This window comes from Papaver somniferum, chromosome 9 (assembly GCF_003573695.1).
Source record: "Papaver somniferum cultivar HN1 chromosome 9, ASM357369v1, whole genome shotgun sequence".
Lineage (NCBI taxonomy): Eukaryota > Viridiplantae > Streptophyta > Magnoliopsida > Ranunculales > Papaveraceae > Papaver > Papaver somniferum.
Genome location: NC_039366.1, coordinates 113,513,748 through 113,534,130, shown reverse-complemented (window position 1 = coordinate 113,534,130; position 20,383 = coordinate 113,513,748). Strand labels below are relative to the sequence as shown.

Sequence of the window (20,383 nt, the reverse complement as noted above, 5' to 3'; positions counted from 1 at the left end):
AACTGATCTGGTATGGTCACTGAGTGGTTGGACTGGGTTAATGCTATTGATGTGAATGTTGTGGTTCGGCCGACATGACCTACGTCGACCGACAGAAATCCATTGGATAATTATTGATTGGTCCATGGGAAAGATGGATAATTTTTTCCCCACCAAAAAAAAAAAGAGAAAATCGAGATGTTTATTGGCATTTTGATGAGTTAGCTAACTGGATTGAAAAACCTGTGTGTTTTCTTAAAAGATCCTTAACCAGTTTATAAGTAACAGGATCAAATGATAAAGACTATTACATAAAGACTCTATATTCAATGTATACTGCTCATCGTATTAACTAAAAGACCATATATAACTAAAAGATCATATATACTTGATATCATTCTAGATTAGGCCCTTGAGTTCTATATGTCTTTAACTTTATTAACTACAGTGATCGCCCGGAGGAACTGCATAGTCAATCATTTAAGGGAGGAGGAGAAACGTCAAAGTCCTCTCTTATGGAGGAGGAGCAACGTGATCATCAACATCTGGGGAAGCAGGGGAATGCTTGCCTGGCCCTCGTGGCCAGCGTGGCGGATTTGAAAGTGCCCTCATTCCCGGACTTGGATATAGCTCCATCTTACTTTCGTAAATTAGAGCTGTATGTACGTATATCATAGAAGAAGAAAAATAGTGATCAGTAATCAATAAACACTTTTATCTCACCATCTGTTTTCGTATCAGTAATCAGTAAAAACTTTCATATTTTGATTAATCACAGTAAAGTAACGAACAATCAAATTAGAACCGAACAGTGCCGTACCTGAACTGATGTTACTGATGGTTAGGGATGTTCATGGTCGGTTTTGGTTCGGTTTCTAGCCAAACCAAAACCGAAACCAATACTATTGGTTTCTAAAAATCTAAACCAAACCAATCCATTAACCATTGGTTCGGTTTCCAAATGGTTCCAGTTGGTTTCGGTTTGTCCCAGTGGTTTTTGGTTAACCAATAATTATGTCAAACCAAAAAAAAAAAATACACAAATTTACGGATAAAAAAATCGTACTTGCCGATAGTATTGGTTTACACAAATATACAGACAAAAAAAATAAAAAATAAAAAATATCAAGAATAGTTAAAGCTTACTCTAATTCTAGAGATCAAAAGAAGATATATAATATATCTTAATTTAGTTATTGACAAATAAAAAAGAAGGAAGACGGGAAGAAAAAAGTCGAGTAGCGACAGCTGTAGTTGGGGGTGGAGAAGGGAGACGGCTGAGAGAAGGAGAAGGAGAAAGAGAAAGAGGGAGAGTATCATAATGAAATATTAGATTTAGGGTTTCTATTTATCCTCTAAATCAATGGGTAGAATCTAATACTTGTAAATCGACGGTAGAAACTAAGTTTAAAAATCAATCGGTTTTCCAATGATTTTTGGTTCGGTTTTAGAGGTCAAACCAAGCCAAAACCAACACTATCGGTTTTCCACTTTCTACACCGTAACCAATCCATTAGTAAATGGTTCGGTTTGGTTTCTTCCTAATTGGTCTGGTTTGGTTCGCTTCCAGCGAAAAACCGAAACCATGTTCAGCCCTACTGATGATAGTTAAGACGGTTAAACTAATGAGAAAAACAAACAACATTAAGGCAATGGTTGGTTGCTCTCTTCTTTTATGCAACAACCCCATTGCTTTTGACTATGAATGAATTAATGCGTGTACTGATTTTAGTTTCACCTTATAATCATCAAAATCTTAAAATTGCGTTTAAATATAACGAAGGGCTTAAAATGGTAACGAGAAGTTGGACTGGGTAAACGCTAGCTACTAATTTGAACGTTTGTGGTAGGTTCAAATGGAACCAGTATTAATTCATTGTTTTATCGATTTAAGGCCAGGTCAAAACCATTAATCAAATATTAAAGATGAGTAACCAATCCAGGTCAAAACTTTTAAAATAAGGAGAGGTTTCAACAGTACTGTACTACCAAACACTGGCTTGGAGTTAATGGGCAGAAAGAGCTTAGCAAAGCCACACAATCACAGACACGGCTACATCCCTGTTATCTTCACGTTCATTGGTTGCTCTATTGATCTCTGAATCCAAAAAAACAAAAAAAGTTGAAAAATCAAAGTCTGAACCAAATAGATATTAGTATCAGAAAATAGAACAGAATTCAATAAAATATAACAATTGCTTGGACATTTGTTACCTCAGAATTTAGTAATGGAACTTTGAAAATGTAAGAGAAAGAGAGTTATCAAGAATATGAGCCAAGCAGAGAATTTTATACTCCATGTGTTGATACTTGATACCAAAGAAATGAATAGATACCCTATCGTAGAAATGTCTTAACTACTACTCTTTACTAATAATAGTAAATGTTCGGGTAGAAGAAATCTTAAACAACCTTCCATAATCAAATTTGATGGAAAAAAATATATAATTTTGAGCCAAATGTTCATATTTTTATTTAGATTTGACAAAGAAAAGCTAACTTTGAATCAAATGTTTGTCTTTCCCTCTTAACTTTGAATTCACCAAAACCTAATTTAGGTCACATCCATGTAACCAACAACACCAATACAAAACCGCCTTGGTACTTTGATTAAGGAAATTAGCAGATTGCATGGAACTCAGAAGCATTATTATAAAGAGAATAAACCAAGCTTTTTCCGTTGGTTACATGTAAGGACTCTACAGCATATTCAAATTTTCAAACGCCCATATCAACCATTCTAACTAAAATCAGTTGGTGGGCGGGATATATAAGTATGAACCTGGTGCTGGGATGCCAAACACTGGCTTGGAGAAAGTATAGTTGATGTGCAAAAAGCCAGAAAGAGCATAGCAAAGTCACACAACCACGGATATTTTGGCACTGTAAACTAACAAAATATAAGGACTTTTCCAGATCAAATTTCTAACTTAATCAAACTACTTTCTCAAACACTGCCATAATAATAAATTCTCATTAATGATAAGTGAATGTGACGAAAATAGTAGTTTCAAACCATATCTAACGTTGAATGCAATATAATACTCGCCAATTGAACTATAAAATTGTCAGCCCTCAACTGCCTGAGCCACAAGGATGGAAAAGAAGGTGAGTCAATGCATACACTTGCGCATATATGTCTGCATGTATGTGCTTGAACGTACCTGGATTCAGTCAAAAGATTCTATATCTCAGACAAAGCTTGTAATTTACATGCACTGGAGAAGAAAATTGTTGTTCAAAAGAACATTAAAAGATCCATAAACCTTGCATAGTTTATAATCTGTACATCTTTTCTTTTAGTTTGACAAATTCAGCACAATTAATGTAAATATTTAGAAATCATTTTCGCTATCAGAAGACAGAAGAATGACCTGTGAAACATGATCGATTGAATGGAAGCCAACAGACCCCTTTGACCATTTCACCTTATCTCAGTAGTAAAATCAGTAATAGTAATGATATATAATACCATCATTTTCAAGATTACATCATGTCATGACTTGCAAGCATATTAATCCCGAGTCTTAATTTCAATTGTTTCTGCTTCTGGGGCCATCAAGGGAAACAAAGACTGATAGGGGACTAGTTTAAGCTTTTATATCTAATAGAGTGACACTCGATGGAAGTTGAATACAATCCCTATTTATAGTGCATTCTTTTGACAAATATAAACACAAACAAATGAGTATATCCTTTCTCACAAGGTAATTGAGGTCTATTGGTGGCATGGCAAAATTATCAGAGATTACCATCTTTTATCTCCTCTTCTGTTGTGTTCTTGTCAGAATTTCAGCTCAAACTGAAGCTGAAGCTCTGTTGAGATGGAAAAACAGTTTGAATTCTCATTCTCTTACCTCATGGTCTCTAACAAATGGCAGCAGCCTATGCAACTGGACAGGTATTCACTGCAAAGATGCCAATAAAGTTGCAGAGATAAATCTTGAGAATTCAGCTGTAAACGGAACTCTAACCCAATTCAACTTCTCGGTATTTACTGAACTTAGCTCCATCAATCTAGATGCCAACTTCCTGAGTGGTAAACTCCCAATGCTTATCGGGTTTGTTCCAAAACTTGTTTATCTTAATTTGGGTAGCAATGATTTCACAGGAACAATCCCTCCAGAGATCGGAAACCTCTTAGAACTACGCTTTCTTCGACTAGCCAACAATTCTCTCAATGGTTCAATCCCATACCAGCTCAGCACTCTACAAAAGCTGAGGACTCTAGATCTTTCTACAAACATTCTTTCTAATCCAGACACAGTTCAGTTTAAGGGCATGAGGTCACTGACTCACCTCAATCTCAATACCAACTCTCTAAAATCAGAAATCCCACCATTCATCTTTCAATCACCACAGCTAATCTTTCTCGACTTATCCAACAATTCTATTGGAGGTCCAATTCCATTTCAACTCATGAGTAGTTTAAAAGATCTTAAGTTCCTCAATCTGACTACTAATTCATTTGCGGGACCAATTTCATCACAAATCCGAAACCTTACTAAACTTCAAGACCTTAAGCTGGGGAGAAATAGACTAAATGGCTCAATACCATTTGAGATCGTCCTACTTTCAAACCTCAAAGTTCTCGAGTTGTATGAAAATCCAATGGGAGGGCCCTTACCATCCTCTATAGGAAATCTTAAAGCCATCGAGAGAATAAACCTCACAGATGTAAACTTGAATTCCAGCATCCCAGACGAGCTTGGCTTTTGTACTAATCTCACCTCTCTTGGAATGGCATTGAACAATCTGGAAGGTATTTTACCACCTTCAATGGCTTCCCTAACAAAAATCTCTGAACTTCGAATTTCAGACAATCAATTATCTGGTGAGATTCATCCTTATTTCCTGTCCAACTGGACTGAATTAATTTCCCTGCAGCTTCACAATAACACACTCATAGGAACAATCCCTTCGGAAGTCGGCTTGCTTAAGAAACTCGACATTCTTTACCTGTTTGAGAACAGATTATCAGGTTCCATACCTTCGGAGATTGGTAATCTATTAAACCTGACAGATCTTGATTTATCCGATAACCTTATTACTGGTTCAATTCCATCAAGCATAGAGAACTTAACAAAGCTCACACGCATGAACTTATTCTCTAACCAACTAACTGGGGTACTTCCAAAAGAAATAGGTAATCTTGAAACCCTAGTTAACTTAGACCTGAGCGCTAATAATCTGAAAGGAAAACTTGCCAGCATCCATAACACGACTGCAGAATTTAGAACTAATAAATCTTGCAAATAACAGTTTTTATGGCAGCATACCAGACGGTTTTGGTCCTCGTGTTCTCACAATGGCAAGTTTCTCATTCAACAACTTCTCGGGCAAGTTTCCTCCCTCCATTTGCAAAGGAGGGAAACTCACATACTTGACAGCAAATGGAAATAAGCTAGATGGCCCCATTCCCGGAAGCTTTAGAAACTGCAGTGGATTAATCAGAGTCCGTCTTGAGAACAACCTTCTAGAAGGAGACACCACAGACGCATTTGGTGTTTACCCAACTCTACATTTCATCGACTTGAGTAGAAACCGATTGTCGGGAAAATTATCACCAAACTGGGGAGCATGCACCAAGCTTACGCACTTCAGAATATCAGAAAACAGGATATCAGGTGACATCCCACAAGTTCTTGGAAGCTTAACGTCTCTGCGAGTTCTTAGCCTTTCATTCAATGAATTATCTGGACCCATTCCTGTGGATCTCTTCAATCCAGCTTCAAATATATACAAGCTGAATTTGAGCAGAAATCAGCTCTCAGGGAAGATACCCACACAGATTGGAAATTTATCACATCTGAGTGACTTGGATTTGTCCGAGAACAATCTTAGTGGGCCTGTACCAGGGGAAATCGGGAACTGCCAAAGCTTAATGTCTTTAAAATTGAGTAATAACAAGTTAAATGGATCAATTCCTCACCAGGTGGGGAATCTAGTGGCGTTGCAAACTATTCTTGACCTCAGTCAAAATGAACTCAGTGGAGAAATATCACCACAGCTTGGGAATTTAGGAAAGCTGGAAATTTTAAGCCTTTCTAACAACAGGCTTTCGGGTTCGATACCTTCTGCTCTAGAGCGTATGGTAAGTCTTCAATCTATTGATCTCTCAAATAATGAACTTGAGGGTCCAGTTCCAGATGTCAGGGTCTTCAAACAAGATCCGACTAAGGCATTGGGAGGTAACCCAGGTCTCTGCAGCGATGACTTCAAAATTTTTAAGCCTTGTAGAATTAACTCTCCATCTAATGACGAAAACAGCAAAAAATGGTTGAAACCGGTAACTGTTGTGGTTGTTCCAATTGTTGCAGCTTTGTTTCTTCTATTAATTATGTTTGGAGTATTTCTCTGCTGCCGCACACGAGTTAATGCAGCCCATGACTCAGGAGGCAACAGATCATTTTCAGCATGGTACTTCAATGGGAATATAGTGTTCAAGGATATTGTTCAAGCAGTAGAAAATTTCGATGAAAAATACTGCATAGGAAAAGGTGGGCAAGGAAGTGTGTATAAAGCAATACTACCGCTAGGTGTAATTCTTGCTGTAAAGCAACTCCATAATTCAGCAACAGGATCATCATCCAATGAATACTGTTCTGAGGGAAAAACTCACATTAAGAGTTTTGAATCTGAAATTCATGCACTAGAAAATGTACGGCATCGGAATATTGTGAAATTTTACGGCTTCTCCTCAACGAAAGGTTGCATGTTTCTAATTTATGAGTATGTGGAAAGGGGTAATTTGGCAAATTACTTGCATGGAGAGGAAGAAGCAAAGATGCTAGACTGGTCAATGAGGTTGGACATAATTAAAGGTGTGGCTCATGCTTTATCGTACTTGCACCATGACTGCACTCCTCCAATCGTGCACCGCGATATAACAGCAAATAACATCTTATTAGATTCAGATTTCACAGCTAAGGTTTCAGACTTTGGGACTGCAAGGTTTTTAAAACAGGACGAGTCTAACTGGACAACACCAGTGGGATCGTATGGATACATTGCGCCAGGTCAGTTTGTTCTTCTCAACTAATTCAATTTCAATCAATATCCAGTCTACACCCATACTCAGTTGTTAAGTAACTTCCAATCTAAAGATCTCGAACTAATAATAACCCGTTACTTGTTCTAAAATTTACCTAATTACAACATTGCAGAGCTTGCTTTTACAATTAGGATGACAGTGCAATGCGACATATTCAGTTTTGGAGTTGTAGCATTGGAAATATTATTTGGAAAACACCCAGGAGAATACCTCTTGCAACTACAATCCAATAGACATGATCTACTTCTCATTGATGTGCTAGACAAGCGATTAACACTTCCCAACAATACTATTGCACAAGAGGTCGTGACAGCAGTAATCCTTGCTTTGGCGTGTGCACGTGTATCTCCTATATCTAGACCGCCAATGAATCTCGTGTGTCAAATGCTCTCGGAACATGCATTACTTCCCATCTATGAGGAATTTCAATTGCTCACATTGCAGAAACTTATGAATACTTTGTAATTAAGTTCATCTAGCTAATACCAACAAAATAAAAGAACGTTCAAATCTTTTTTATTTGATTTGTATCTGCCTAATTCGAGAAGACATCTAAATTTTTGGGTTTACATCAATTCAAAACTAGTGTCTATGGAAATTCAATTCTTATAAACCAGTTTTTCTATGCTGATTTCTAATCTAATTCTACGGCTAATCCACTAAGCATTCAGGTATCAAATAAACCCAAGTTTGTTGTGAATAAATCAGAAATGGCAGCTTATGAGGAATTGAAAAGACGAGTAATGTGTGCATCAAATCAGAAAGCTTACTTTCTAGTGGTACCATCTCGACGCAAGGATTCACTTTATGCTCCTCAGGATCACTCAGCTGAGCCAATACAGCATCAGATCTTCAGATAACTTACATCCTACGTAGAAATTGAAAATGTATTCAAATAATAAGAAAAATACAGACCTCCGAATCAATGGTTTCTAGCAGTTTACCAACAACTTTGGTTCCATCGCAGACAATTTCACAGATGAAGGTCGCTTAGAAACTGGTAATACAAGGGACAATGCAACTGCACAATTTCCATGAGTGAAAAGATTCTTACTCGCATCTTTGAAATATTTTTTGGGTCGACAAACTCCTTTTGCTGTGCCATAAGCATCTTGAAGCCAAAACTATCATTAAGTTCTTGGGTTGCGCACCGATCGAAAAATTCTTGGGTTGTGCATGACCAAACCAAACCGGACCAGAAAGAACCGAAGCGGACGAATTACCCAAGGGTTCTTAATTGGTTCTGGGAACAAAACCAGTGACAAAACACCTGGGTGACCAACTTTGTGGTACAAAAAATCCAGCCATATTATTTTTAATAAATTAAAACAGTTTGATTAAAAAGTGATACAAAAACCGCAAACCAAATAATAATGAGTAAATTTAGTTTTTGTTATTTTAAAAAAAAGAAAATACCAAACATCCCCTTTAGATCTTTTCTTCTTCTTCTCTCGTTCCTTTTTTTCTTCTTTGTTCCGTCTCCCCACCACAATCACCACCAGCAGAAACAATAGATCTACGAACACCAACAACAACTTTATTCTCCCCCGACACACTACTGCACCTACGTATCTCACCACTACCACCACCCTCCTCCGCCTCCTTCAATTCCTTCACCACCAACACCATTTCCACTACCGTAAACATCACCACCCCCAACTCCTCTCCACGTCACAGCAACCATAATCAAAACCCTAACCATAGTTTCATTTTAAAAATCAGAAGGAAACACGTGTGGATCTGGTGATGTTTTGATGATTCTGTAAGATCGGATGAAGAAATTGTTGAAATTAGGGTTGTGACTGTAATTGCAATTGAAGAACAAGAAGAAGAGAGATGGGTTGGTAACGAATTGATGATTGAGATCAATTTTTTAAGGAAAGGATGATGAAGTGGTGATGTTCCTAACAAGGGTCTGAGGAATTGGATCCAACAATTTTCTTCAATTTCATGCCTAAATTTACTTACTTTTGCCTTCTTCCATTTTCACCATCACCTTCCTTCTTCACCACCACTAAGAACAAGCAACACTGTTATAGACAACTGAAAATTGGTATGAACTGAAACTGGATTTGTCAAAATTAGTCTTTACATCAACTTCGGTTTGATTTAAATTCATATTAATTTCGTTTTCATACAACATATGTACACTTTCAGATTTTAAAGGAACAAGATGAATCTTCATAGACACTGGTAAGAACTACTTCACAATGGGTCAATTCCACGCCCTAATTGAAATTTTTTCTCAATTTTTTCTTGCTTTCTGAATTTCTATTGTGTATGTTTCTCTTTGCTATACTCCATTTTAGATGTAGTAGTATTAAAGATTTAGTCAAGTTTAAGGTTACGGCAACAAAAATGCAACAAAAAGACTGGATCTCTCCATTGATGATTACCTTATTGTGTCTGTTTAACTTAGCTACGGATAATGCAACAAAAGACTGGTTACCTTTAGTTGTAGTCCCCAACGTGTGGTTACTTGTTAGTTATGTTCTTACCAAGTTCAGTGATTCATTAATAGATTCTTGTGAAATGATTTGTTTGTTTCTAGAAAGTAATTTGAGTAGCCTGAAATGGCATTCAGTTTAACGTGTTATACACATAAGTCAGTTAGTGTTGGATTACGTACTCGGTGGTGGATGCATCTTAGATCATCATAGCCTTTTAGAGATTGTAACATAATCCAGTAAAATGAGTTTCTTCATTTCAGTATCAATTTCAATGTATCCCCTAAGCTCATGCTAACTGTGGAACATGTCCATATATTCTTGTGAATTAATTCACGTCATTGTATTTACTTTTGAAGGTTATCTGTTGTTTTAAGAAATGGATTTTGTAACCGAGATTGTTGGTGGTTTGTCGGGGACAAGGGAGATGATTGTCGTGTTTGTTATTGTCTTTGAAATGATTATATTGATGATGATGGCCTTTGGGTTCCTGGTATTTTCATGAAACGGGGCCAGACTAATGGGCAATGATTTTTGTTTTGCCCAAATGAGGCTCCAGGCTTGGATGATTATTGAGGTGATGAGTTAAGAAGATGTATACCAAGTACGAGATTGAGGTAAACATGCAGCGTTGTCAACCTTTGCTCTTTATGTTTGAGTTAAAACTTATTACTATAGCTTTATTTGTTGTTTAGAAACTTACTCACTAATCTCTTTTATCCTGTTTTTGTGGACCAGGTTACAACAGTTGTTGCCACAAATTTCAACAAAGTTGTTGACATAAGCTGCTACCCAGTGGATAGTGCAAAAAGATAAAATATGAAGCACAGGCTAATAGGAATAGGAATCCAGGGTCTTGACTTGTATAATACCTCTTGTAATTTCTTTTTTAGGTACATATAGTTCATGAATTTAATAGGAATAGAAATACCGGCCAATATATAGTTCATGAATTTCGATTACATTGAATTATTTTAATTGTCATTTTGACTTGTATAATACCTCTTTAATTTCTTTTGTAGGTACACAACAAGTCCACATATGTTCAGTGTAGATACTGAAAATAAACTTGCACGAAACCAATTTTGGTTTCGTCTGTTTTTTTCTTCATTTTGCTGAAACCAATTTTGGTTTCATCTAATTTTTGTTGAAACCAATTTTGGTCTCATCTAATTTTTGTTGAAGCCAATTTTGGTTTCATCTAATTTTTGGAATTTTTTGTCAATGAAACCAATCTTGTTGATCATATGATAATATTATTGGTGGGGGTTTTACAAAATGTTATGAAACTGAATTACCTGTGATAATGTTTAGGTAGTTGTATGGTTTGAATTCTAGCTGTAACTAATAATGTTGCTGAGGTTTGAATGAGTTTTTTGTTTCATCTAATATGTGATTTTTTTTCTTTCAGATTTTATGTTGACGAAACCAATATTGTTGGTGTTTCAGGTAAATGGGTCGTGGAGTCAGTTATGGAGGAGATCAGAGTTCTTTAAGATCTCTCTTTGCTAGTCCTGTGGAATCAAAACTATATGTACCTGTTGCACTTGTTGCTGCTTCAACCGCCACTGCTGCTGCTGCTCAGACCCCCTAGTTCAGGTGAAACAAAATATACCTACAGCTAACAAGTCTTCCCCCTCTCCCCTAGTGTATAAAGATAAACTGGGTCCATCAAGAGTAGTGCAAGGTTCTCTATCCAATAACTATTATCGCGCTAATGGCCAAAAACAATGGAAAATTCATCCCTGTGAGTTTTTAACTAAGATCTGCGCAGTTTCATCCATCTTATCTCATTCTTAGACTATGACTGATATATCTGCGAAACAACACATCTGTATATTTGTAATTTTGTGTCTATTTTGAATGGATTGCTTAGATGTTTTGTGGTTACAATAGTTACTTATATATGCGTTTCTGGAAACATGATCGATCTTCGACTAAGGTTCACTTTGTTTAGTTACGTTTCATCCGTTAGTGTTTTCGAAGCTTTCCGAAATAGCATTTAGACATGCCATGTTAATCATGACATTTCAATGATGTCTTTTCTATCAATGGACATGTATAATACCTCTTATAATTTTTCTTGCAGTTGAATTCTCACGAAACCAATTATGGTTTCATCTTATTTATGATGAAACCAAAATTGGTTTCATCCTATTTTACCTATGGAGATGATGGTAGTGGTGGTGGGCGGCAGCGGTGCTGGTGGTCGGTGATGGCGGTGGGCGGTCGTGGTGCAGGTGGCGGTGCGGCATGTGTTGGCGGTGGCTGGTAGTGGTGATGCAATGGCACGGTGCTGGTGGTGGTGGTCGGCAGTGGTGTTGGTTGTCGGTGATGGCGGTGGATGGTGGTGGTGCTAGATGGTGGCGGTGGCCAGTAGTGGTGGTGCAATGTCGTGGTTGCGGCGAACTGTGGTGGTGGTGGCGGGGCGGTGGTGGTAGTGGTCGCGGTCGGCGTGGTGGTGGTTGGCGCATGGTGGTTGGTTGGCGGTGCGTGATGGGTGATGGTGGCACGGTGGCCACGGTGGCGGTGGTGGCGGTGGCGAAGCTTGTGGGGCGGTGGTCGTGGTGGCGCGGTGGCGGCGGTGGTCGGTTGTGGTGGCGGCTCGGTGGCGGTGCTTGCTGGTCGGCGGCGGCGGTGGTCGGTTGTGGTGGCGGTGCAGTGGTGGTGCTGGTGGTGGTGGTGGTCGGCGGCAGTGTGCAGTGGTGCGGCGGTGGTCGGTGGCGGCGAAGGTGGTTGTTGGCTGCGGCGTGTTCGGTGGTGGTGGAGCGGTGGTGGTGTTGCTGGTGGTGGGTTGTTGCTGGTGGTGATAATATCATAAAATTAAAAGGTGGGGTTGTTTTTTGTTTTTGTTTGGGTGATTTAAAAATATTATAAGGTTAATATAGATAGTTTATGTTAAATGAGATTTTTGTGAACAATTTGTTTGGTTGGAGTTTTTGTGTATGGATAGTGACACCTTTGGAGTTATAACTCGCGGCCCGGTTCTGGAATGGTGAAATCCGGATGATATTCGGTTGTGGTGGCGCATAAAAAGATTTTTGTTAAAGAGAGAGCAAAAAGAGATTTGAGCAGAATAAAAATCAAAAATCAACTCGTTAACTAGGTCCAGTTTTATATTTTTACGCGAATCGGACAAAATTATCCTTATTAAGTGCACATAATTTTCACATTCACACGATATCACCATAAATTAACCTAACTCACTCATCTTGTTGGTCTCTTCTTCCTGAAAGTGCTTATCTGCGTCCTCAATCCTCACCCAAACTATCACTGAACCTAGTTTAATTTGTAATAATTATACTACGATTTATCAAATAGAGGAAACCCTGTGAATCTATGGCTATTCTATTTTTAACAATATTAATAAAGAAAGCTAGGTTTGGATCCATTATGATGTCAACTTGATCATATTTGAAACTAAAGAACAAAGAGGTCAAATTGAATATTTACAGTAACTAAATCCTCCTGATTAGTAGCAAATATTATTTCCAACTCGAATTAATTTTCAGTTTTAAGAATTATTCCAATTTCTTTCACGAACAGAGAATGAACAATATGTTTGATTTGCTTAAAACTCAAGTGGATGGATTCTCTTACTCCCACAATCTTCATTAGCAAGCACTCGCACTCTCCTTTGTTCTTGTCTTAATATCTTAGCCAATCTTGTCACAGAATCCAGTACTTGAATTCGTTCTCAAACGATAATTAGTGGTTTTAATTATTTGATTATTTTAAAATTACTACGAATCATTTTTAAACGGTGAAACATTTTTATTTTCCATGAAACCGCAAATCAAGAGGGTTAGGGTTAGGAAAATGTTGGGTGTCGCATGTGAGGTTATGTTGATTCATTTTGTTAAAACACTGCTCGATCGAACTCGCAAGCGTTTCTATCTCAAGCTTATTTGTCAAGTTTAGTTGCCAAAACTATAAGTCTTGATTTCTAGTCTACTTATAGTTAAGTCTCGGATTAGGAAAGTAAGTTTAGTTGAGTTTTAGACTTCACGGCGTTCATCGAATGAAGACGAAGAACTACTCAAGGGAACTTGTGGAACTTCATCAACAAAAGGTATGTGGAGACTTGAACTCGTCTGTCACTCAAAAGTCTATCTACTCTATCTCCTATTTGAGACAAAAATTTGTATTGCTATATAAACTTCAATTATACACATTTGGTATTTCGAGCCGAGTTTATCTCTCTTATCTATTTCTCGAAATATGTGTTCGTAAGATTTTGCTTTAACCAAGTTCATCTTTTATTCTTGAAGAAAGTCAAAAGATGATCATGTGAAAATTGCCTTGTAACATCTTACACGATTTGTGTGAGACAGTCATTTGATGTAGACTTGGAATGTTTCGTGTTGATCATCCAATCACTTGAAAATTGCTTTGAAGATAATAGTTTGTGTAAGACGGTTATTGTCGTCTTCCAAGAATGTTTCAATGATTGAAATGAGGGTTTATAACATGTAACCATGATTGGATATAAACATAATGTGTATTCACATTTGTGTAAAGTCCAAAACCGGGAACCATGGTATGCGAACCCGTACGCGTACTGGTTGGTTGTTGGAAGTCCGGAAACTAAGTATGCGTACCCTTACGCAACTGACGGAAGTTCAAGTTCCATGAATTTCTTCTGGAGTTTGGAAGTGTAAATGGTATGCGTACGTGTACTGGCGTAACCAAACTCAGTCCGGCTACTTAGGTATGCATACCCGTTTGCATACTTAAGTAGGTTATGTTCTAAAATCGGTTTGTTCATGAACTAATACATTTATTTATTAAGGAATGCAATCTTTTGCAAACCGTGCCTATAATGTTCATGAAATGATTCGAGTGAATCAAAATCGATTTTGCTTTAATTGTGTCTTGTATACTTCTATGAGAATATCTTCATTTGAGTCATTTGAACTAGTTATGATAAAGATGAATAAGGTTGATATGAAATTGCTCATATGTATAACCATTGGTTAACTATTGTTGAACCAACTAAGTGTACACGTTTAGGTATGGTTACTGATAGACACATATTTGTGTCTGAATTGTCCTCAATGTCTGTATTGTTGGAACTCAATTTTTGTACTAATATTGTGTTTTTATGTATTTTTGGAAATAAACATTTTTTGAAAATTTGGCTCGAAAAAGTGTTAAAGGCACCCTGGAAAATTACTAAAAGCACCCTCAGTTTGGATAAGGGCACCCCCATGATACCCCAGTGCTAAAGGCACCCGCAGAACGAATTCAGGGCACTTCATCTCCAACATTCAAATTCTGTTTTAGGCGGGAAAAGGTGTTCTTCAGAAAACAGAATTTAGGGTTTGAGAATTGGACGTGTTGTAGGGAGATTCAAGGGCCGAAACTTATTGGGTTTGTTGCTTTTGACTCAGCAGAGCTGGTAATGGTCGTCGTTTAAACCAGAATTGTCTAGAGGTGGATTTAAGGACTGAACAGATTCTCAGGTTTTATTCCTGTGATTTTGGTCAAGTTGGAGTGAGACTCGAGCACTAAATTTAGTTTCTTTGGGCCTGTTTGGACCAAACAGAGATGGTATGGTCGACGATTTCGGTTAGAATTGGTTGCATCTTCGGAATGAAGAAAACAGAGGCGTGAGAGCTTCACGGGATTGTTTCACTCCTCCCCGTGTTTCTGTGTGGTTGACATGTTCTCGGAGAACTTTGGCTATCATTTGAAGCGTGTACGAGGTAAAAAAAAAGAGGAGATTATGACAGCTGCAGACGCGTAGAAGAAGGATTTTTGGAAAGAAAATATTCCCGAGAATGTTTTTCTTCACTGCCGAGTTATGAGAGATTCCTTGGAGTTATGGGCCATTATTCTTTGTCCTGAGAGTATATATATGGTGTTGGTGAGGTCTAGAGAGGTTACAGAGAGTTGGGGGAGCAGTTTAGAACGTCACAGAGCCAAAAAAATCAGAGTTGCAGAAGTATAGTTTGCTGCTGGTGAATAACATACGAAGAACATAAGACGCACAAGGAACTGTCGTTTATGCTACAGTGTCAATGACAGTACATATTTATCGTTCTTTGTAACAGTTCGGTTCGTAACAGATATAATTTTTACCAACCCAGTTTTAATCATTTTCTCCCATTTTCATGATTTGTAAACACTTTGAGCTATGAAATCAACTTTTGAGCGTGTTTCCAACATAATGATGAGCTAATTCTCCCACAACCAAGGCAATGAGGAAGCTATTTACGCATGAATAATTGGTAATTATTTTATTTTCTCTAATTTATAATTTATAATTCACTCAATCACTGCTTTTGCAGAGTTCTAAATTGTTTGCAAAATTTTCTTAATCAGTTTTGATTCAATTTGATAGGTTATACTTTGTTTAGTCAATTGATAATCTATGCTTAGGGAATACAATTAATATGTGAGAATTTGCCTGATTATTTGTGAATTAAGAAATAAGGGACTTAAAAGATAATTAGAGTTTTGGATTATTTACTATCATTCATTCCTGTGTAATAATGGAATCAGTGTCTTGGTTATTTTTAATATCTTGAAATCAATGTTGCATTAAGTTTTCTTTATTTTTAAGTTTTATAAGGCTAAAATATATTGCTTTCACAAGTCTCAACGAATCTTATTACTACAACTCAAGTGAAAACCACATCAGTTACCTTTATCTAAATGATGGTATATTTCATTTTTGTATAACAAGCTAAGTTTGATCTAACGGTTGAAAGATATTAGCTTGAATATAATCAGGTTTTCATCTAACGGTGAATATTGAAAGCTTTGTTACCAAGGTAACATTGATTACAAACCCCGATTTGAAGACTATATAAAGGAGAACTCTAGCAACTGGGAAACTTAATCCCCACACCTCTTGTGTGATAGTAGTTGCGACTAGACTTGGTTCTCCTTTAACCTTAGGTTTTTCACGAAACCCTATAGGTTAACGACTTAAAGACTTCATTGGGATTCTAAGGCCAGACCCAACTATTTTCTCTGTAGTTGGGTGTTCTGATCTTGCTGTTTTCTATCGTGATTGAGTACTATCTTCTTTAAGATTTGCTCGAGACTTATTCTTCGATAGGCAAGATTGAAAAGTAGTCACAAACACCTTCGTCTCATCATTTGTGATTCCACAATATCTTGTTTCGTTAGTCGATTAAGATTATTGTGAGGTGATTGATAATACTAAGCTGTTCTTCGAGAATATAAGTCTTGTTTATCAATTGGTTCATGTTCACCTTGATTTATCAAAAGACGGAACAAAACTCATAGGTATATCTGTGGGAGACGGATTTATCTATACAATAGACTTTTATGTGTGATATAAATTTGTTTACCAAGTCTTCGACTTTGGGTCGTAGCAACTCTTAGTTGTGGGTGAGATCAGCTAAGGGAATCAAGTACGCAGAATCCGGCGTGGTTCAAGAGGCGTAATGTTAGAGCATAGCTCGGTCAACCTCGCATGCGTTGCTATCTTAAGCATGTTTGTCAATTTTAGTGATCAAAACTATAAGTCTTGATTTCTATCCTACATAGCTAAGTCTCGGACGAGGATAGAAAAGTGTAGTTGAGCTCAAGGACTTCATGGCGATTCATCATACAACGACTAAGATCTATACAAGGAACCGTGGAACTTCATCAACAAAAAAGTATGTGGAGACTTGAACTTATCTATCACTCAAAAGTCTATCTATTCTATCTCCTACTTCTTATGAGACAAAAGTCGTATACTATATAGACTAGATCATACACATTTGATATTTCGAGTTGAGCATTCATTGCTTATCTTTTATCTCGAAATCGTGTGTTGGTAAAGCGTTTCGCTTTGATCAAGTTTATCTTCACCTAGTGACGAAAATAATGAAAAGTTTCAATCACTTTGAGAATTGCTCTGACGTGAATTGGTCTGTGAATAACGGATACATAGCGTCTTCTGAGAATGTCTCAATGATTGAAATGACAGTTTAGATTACATAACCATGTATTCCTTGAACCGAAATTTTCGAACTTTGTTGATCAAGAGAAATCGGGAGGATTGTGGAATTGGCTTGCCAAGTCTGCGAACCCAGTCCGCAGACTCAGTCCACGAACTTCCGAGAGTTCTCGACCAAGAATTTCTGCCGGATTTTCCAAAACTCGTTTGTGTGCTAAGTCCGCGAACCCAGTCCGCGAACTGGCGGAAGTTCTCTTTCCGAGAATTTCTGCTGAGTTTGGAAAACTCAACCGATTAACTTAAGTCCGCGAACTTGTTTGTGAACTTAAGAGGTTATGATCTAAAGATGTGCTCTGAACATGAAACTTAAATTACTAAGGAATGCTTTATGCAAACCGTGGCTATAATGTTCATGAGCCGATTCAATCGAATCGAATCATCTTTGTTTCAATTGTGTCTTGTGTAGTTACATAAGATCTCATAGCAATTGAACAACTCTTTAACTAGTTCATTTGAGTCCATTGAACTAGTTATGGTGAAGAAGAACAAGGTTAATATGAAATGCTCATATGGTTAACCTTTTGGGTTACTATGTTGAACCAACATACATGTACACGTTTGGGCATGGTTTTCACGAACCCAGTAAACGTCTACCCAAGTGTGTGTGACAAGCTAAGTTTTCGATCTAACGGTTGAGAAATATTAGCTTGAATCTAAATCAGGTTTTCATTTAACGGTGAATAAGGATTGCTTTGTAACTAAAGCAAACCCTGATTTGAAGGAGACATCTAGAATTGTGCAAAACTAATCCCCACACGTCTGTGTGCTACTAATGCGCCCGCTAGAGTCGATCTCCATTAACCTTTGATTTTCTTCTCTAAAATCAGGTTAACGACTTAAAGACTTCATTGGGATTGTGAAGCCAGACCGATACTACTTTATCGTAGTTGTGTGATCTGATCTTGCATCTTCTACTGTACGAGTACAATCGATTGATTGGCTTGAGATCGTGAGAGTACTCCGATAGGAAAGATAAAGAAGTCACAAACATATTCGTCTCATTGTTTGTGATTCCTCGACAATCCGTTTGTGTAGTCAGGAAGGATTGTAGAGAGGTGATTGATTAATCTAGGTTGTTCTTCGGGAATATAAGACCAAATTATCAATTGGTTCATGTTCGCCTTGATTTTATATCAAAAGACGGAACAAAACCTATCTGTGGGAGACAAATTTATCCTTTTATAGACTTTTCTGTGTGAGACAGATCTGTTTATTATCAAGTCTATGATTTTGGGTTACATCAACTCTTGGTTATGGGTGAGATCAGCCAAGGGAATCAAGTGCGCAGTATCCTGCTGGGATCATAGGCGTAGGAGTACAACTGTACCTTGGATCGATGGGAGACTGATTGGGGTTCAACTATAGTCCAGTCCGAAGTTAGTTTGTAGTAGGCTAGTGTCTGTAGTGGCTTAATACAGTGTATATTCAATATGGACTAGGTCCCAGGGTTTTTCTGCATTTGCGGTTTCCTCGTTAACAAAACTTCTGGTGTTTGTGTTATTTCTTTTCCGCATTATATTTTATATAATTGAAATAATACAGGTTGTGCGTTAAGACCATTAACTTCTCTAATCCAACCTTTGGTTGTTGATTGTAGTTGATTGATCCTTGGACATTGGTCTTTGGTACCGTCCAAGTTATCTCTCTTTGATAAAGACTCGCAGATTTCTATTTGCTTGAGTAAAGATCAAATCAAGAGATTGAGATAATAACTCTTTGAGATACTTTTTATCTAGATTGAGTCTAACTGTCTAGTTGATTCTCTAGCAAAGTATTTCGGAGTTAGTCCATACAGATTGCTAATCGAAATATTGGGTGGTTTTGTTAGACTCCCGCTTTTTCAATTGGTATCAGAGCAGGCAAACACGTTCAAGACCTAACAAGTCTGTATTTTTAGCGATTTGACTTTATGGACAGAGGTGCTATCTCTATTAACGTACCACCAGTCTTCGATGGCTCCAATTAATTATGGTGGAAAATTGTTATGCGAGTTTTTCTTCAATCGCATGATTTTCAATCATGGGTATATGTGGTGAATGGTTATGATGCGCCCGTTGTTGCAGCTGGAGACGGAACTGTTCCCAAGAATATTGGTGAATATAATGCTGCCGAGATTCTTGCTGCAAAGCAGAATTCTGAAGGGTTAAATGCTATCATACATGCCATTGCCCCAAGTCTTCAACACCATGTGTCTAATTGCACTAGGTCTAAAGATGCTTGGGATATCTTAGAAACCGTAATTGAAGGAAACTCCAGTGAAAAGGAAGCTAGGCTTCAAAACCTTAATTCCGATTGGGAGAACCTTCGTATGGCAGATGTAGAAACATTTGATGAGTTTAATCACAAAGTGTCTGAAATTGTTAATGCATCTTTTGCATTGGGTAAGACTATTCCTGAAAAGGACATTGTGATGAAAATTCTCAGATCGCTGCCATCTAGATACGAGTCTAAGAAGCATGACATCGTTGAGGGGAATAACCTCAATAATCTTTCCAGAAACACCTTGGTTGGGAAGCTAAAGATCTTTGACCATAAGCATACATCCAAAGTCTGTAAGGATGTTGCCTTTAAAGCACAGAAGAGCACTAAATTACTTGCCAAAGGTAAATGTGTTCATGTCTTTGAGGATGATCAGTCTGAGAATGATTTTTCAGATGAAGACCTTGACAAGTCGGTCTCCTTGATCACAAGACAGTTTAGTGATCTTCTGTCGAAGAGAAGTAAACGGTTTTCAAGAGACAAACTTAGGTCATCAGACAAACCTCGCGGTCGCGTACCTCCTAAAACAGGGATGCTGACGAGGCTGATGACGAGGACATGCCTCAGTGCTTTAAGTGTAAGGGTTTTGGCCATTTTGCTAACGAATGACCAGATCGTAGAAAATACACTGGGAACAAAGGTCTAGCTGTAACACTTGATGAA

At 37.6% G+C, this 20,383-nt stretch overlaps 1 protein-coding gene and 3 long non-coding RNA genes across 7 annotated transcripts; 2 read left to right on the top strand and 2 right to left on the bottom strand.

The window, feature by feature from the left end:
- Window positions 1–221: 221 nt before the first annotated feature.
- On the bottom strand, window positions 222–2,359 carry LOC113308814. Its single transcript, XR_003340092.1, has 3 exons — window positions 2,194–2,359; window positions 1,969–2,077; window positions 222–635 (listed from the first exon to the last, which is right to left on the bottom strand). It is a non-coding gene; the product is annotated as an uncharacterized LOC113308814 (long non-coding RNA).
- A 313-nt stretch (window positions 2,360–2,672) lies between these two features.
- On the bottom strand, window positions 2,673–8,118 carry LOC113308813. The gene is made up of 3 exons (XR_003340091.1): window positions 7,949–8,118; window positions 7,804–7,861; window positions 2,673–3,143 (listed from the first exon to the last, which is right to left on the bottom strand). It is a non-coding gene; the product is annotated as an uncharacterized LOC113308813 (long non-coding RNA).
- On the top strand, window positions 5,258–7,578 carry LOC113308812 (MDIS1-interacting receptor like kinase 2-like). Its single transcript, XM_026557266.1, has 2 exons — window positions 5,258–6,998; window positions 7,146–7,578. Exons 1-2 carry the CDS (start codon window positions 5,288–5,290, stop codon window positions 7,496–7,498), a joined length of 2,064 nt encoding a protein of 687 aa, XP_026413051.1. The 5' UTR covers window positions 5,258–5,287; the 3' UTR covers window positions 7,499–7,578.
- Window positions 8,119–8,466: 348 nt separating the features above from the next.
- LOC113308479 lies at window positions 8,467–11,825 on the top strand. 4 transcript variants are annotated; one of them, XR_003339817.1, is made up of 5 exons: window positions 8,467–9,086; window positions 9,191–9,226; window positions 9,840–10,097; window positions 10,219–11,079; window positions 11,570–11,825. It is a non-coding gene; the product is annotated as an uncharacterized LOC113308479 (long non-coding RNA). The 4 variants fall into 4 exon arrangements; XR_003339816.1 differs by having other exon boundaries at window positions 10,219–11,227; XR_003339818.1 differs by lacking the exon at window positions 11,570–11,825 and having other exon boundaries at window positions 10,219–10,373; window positions 10,930–11,563.
- Window positions 11,826–20,383: the final 8,558 nt, after the last annotated feature.

Bases quoted from the DNA above. Each gene is read 5' to 3' on its own strand.
- LOC113308812 (XM_026557266.1), top strand. From the start codon at position 5,288: ATGGCAAGTTTCTCATTCAACAACTTCTCGGGCAAGTTTCCTCCCTCC. The intron at 6,999-7,145 runs GTCAGTTTGTTC...ACAACATTGCAG, and splicing joins GTATGGATACATTGCGCCAG to AGCTTGCTTTTACAATTAGG.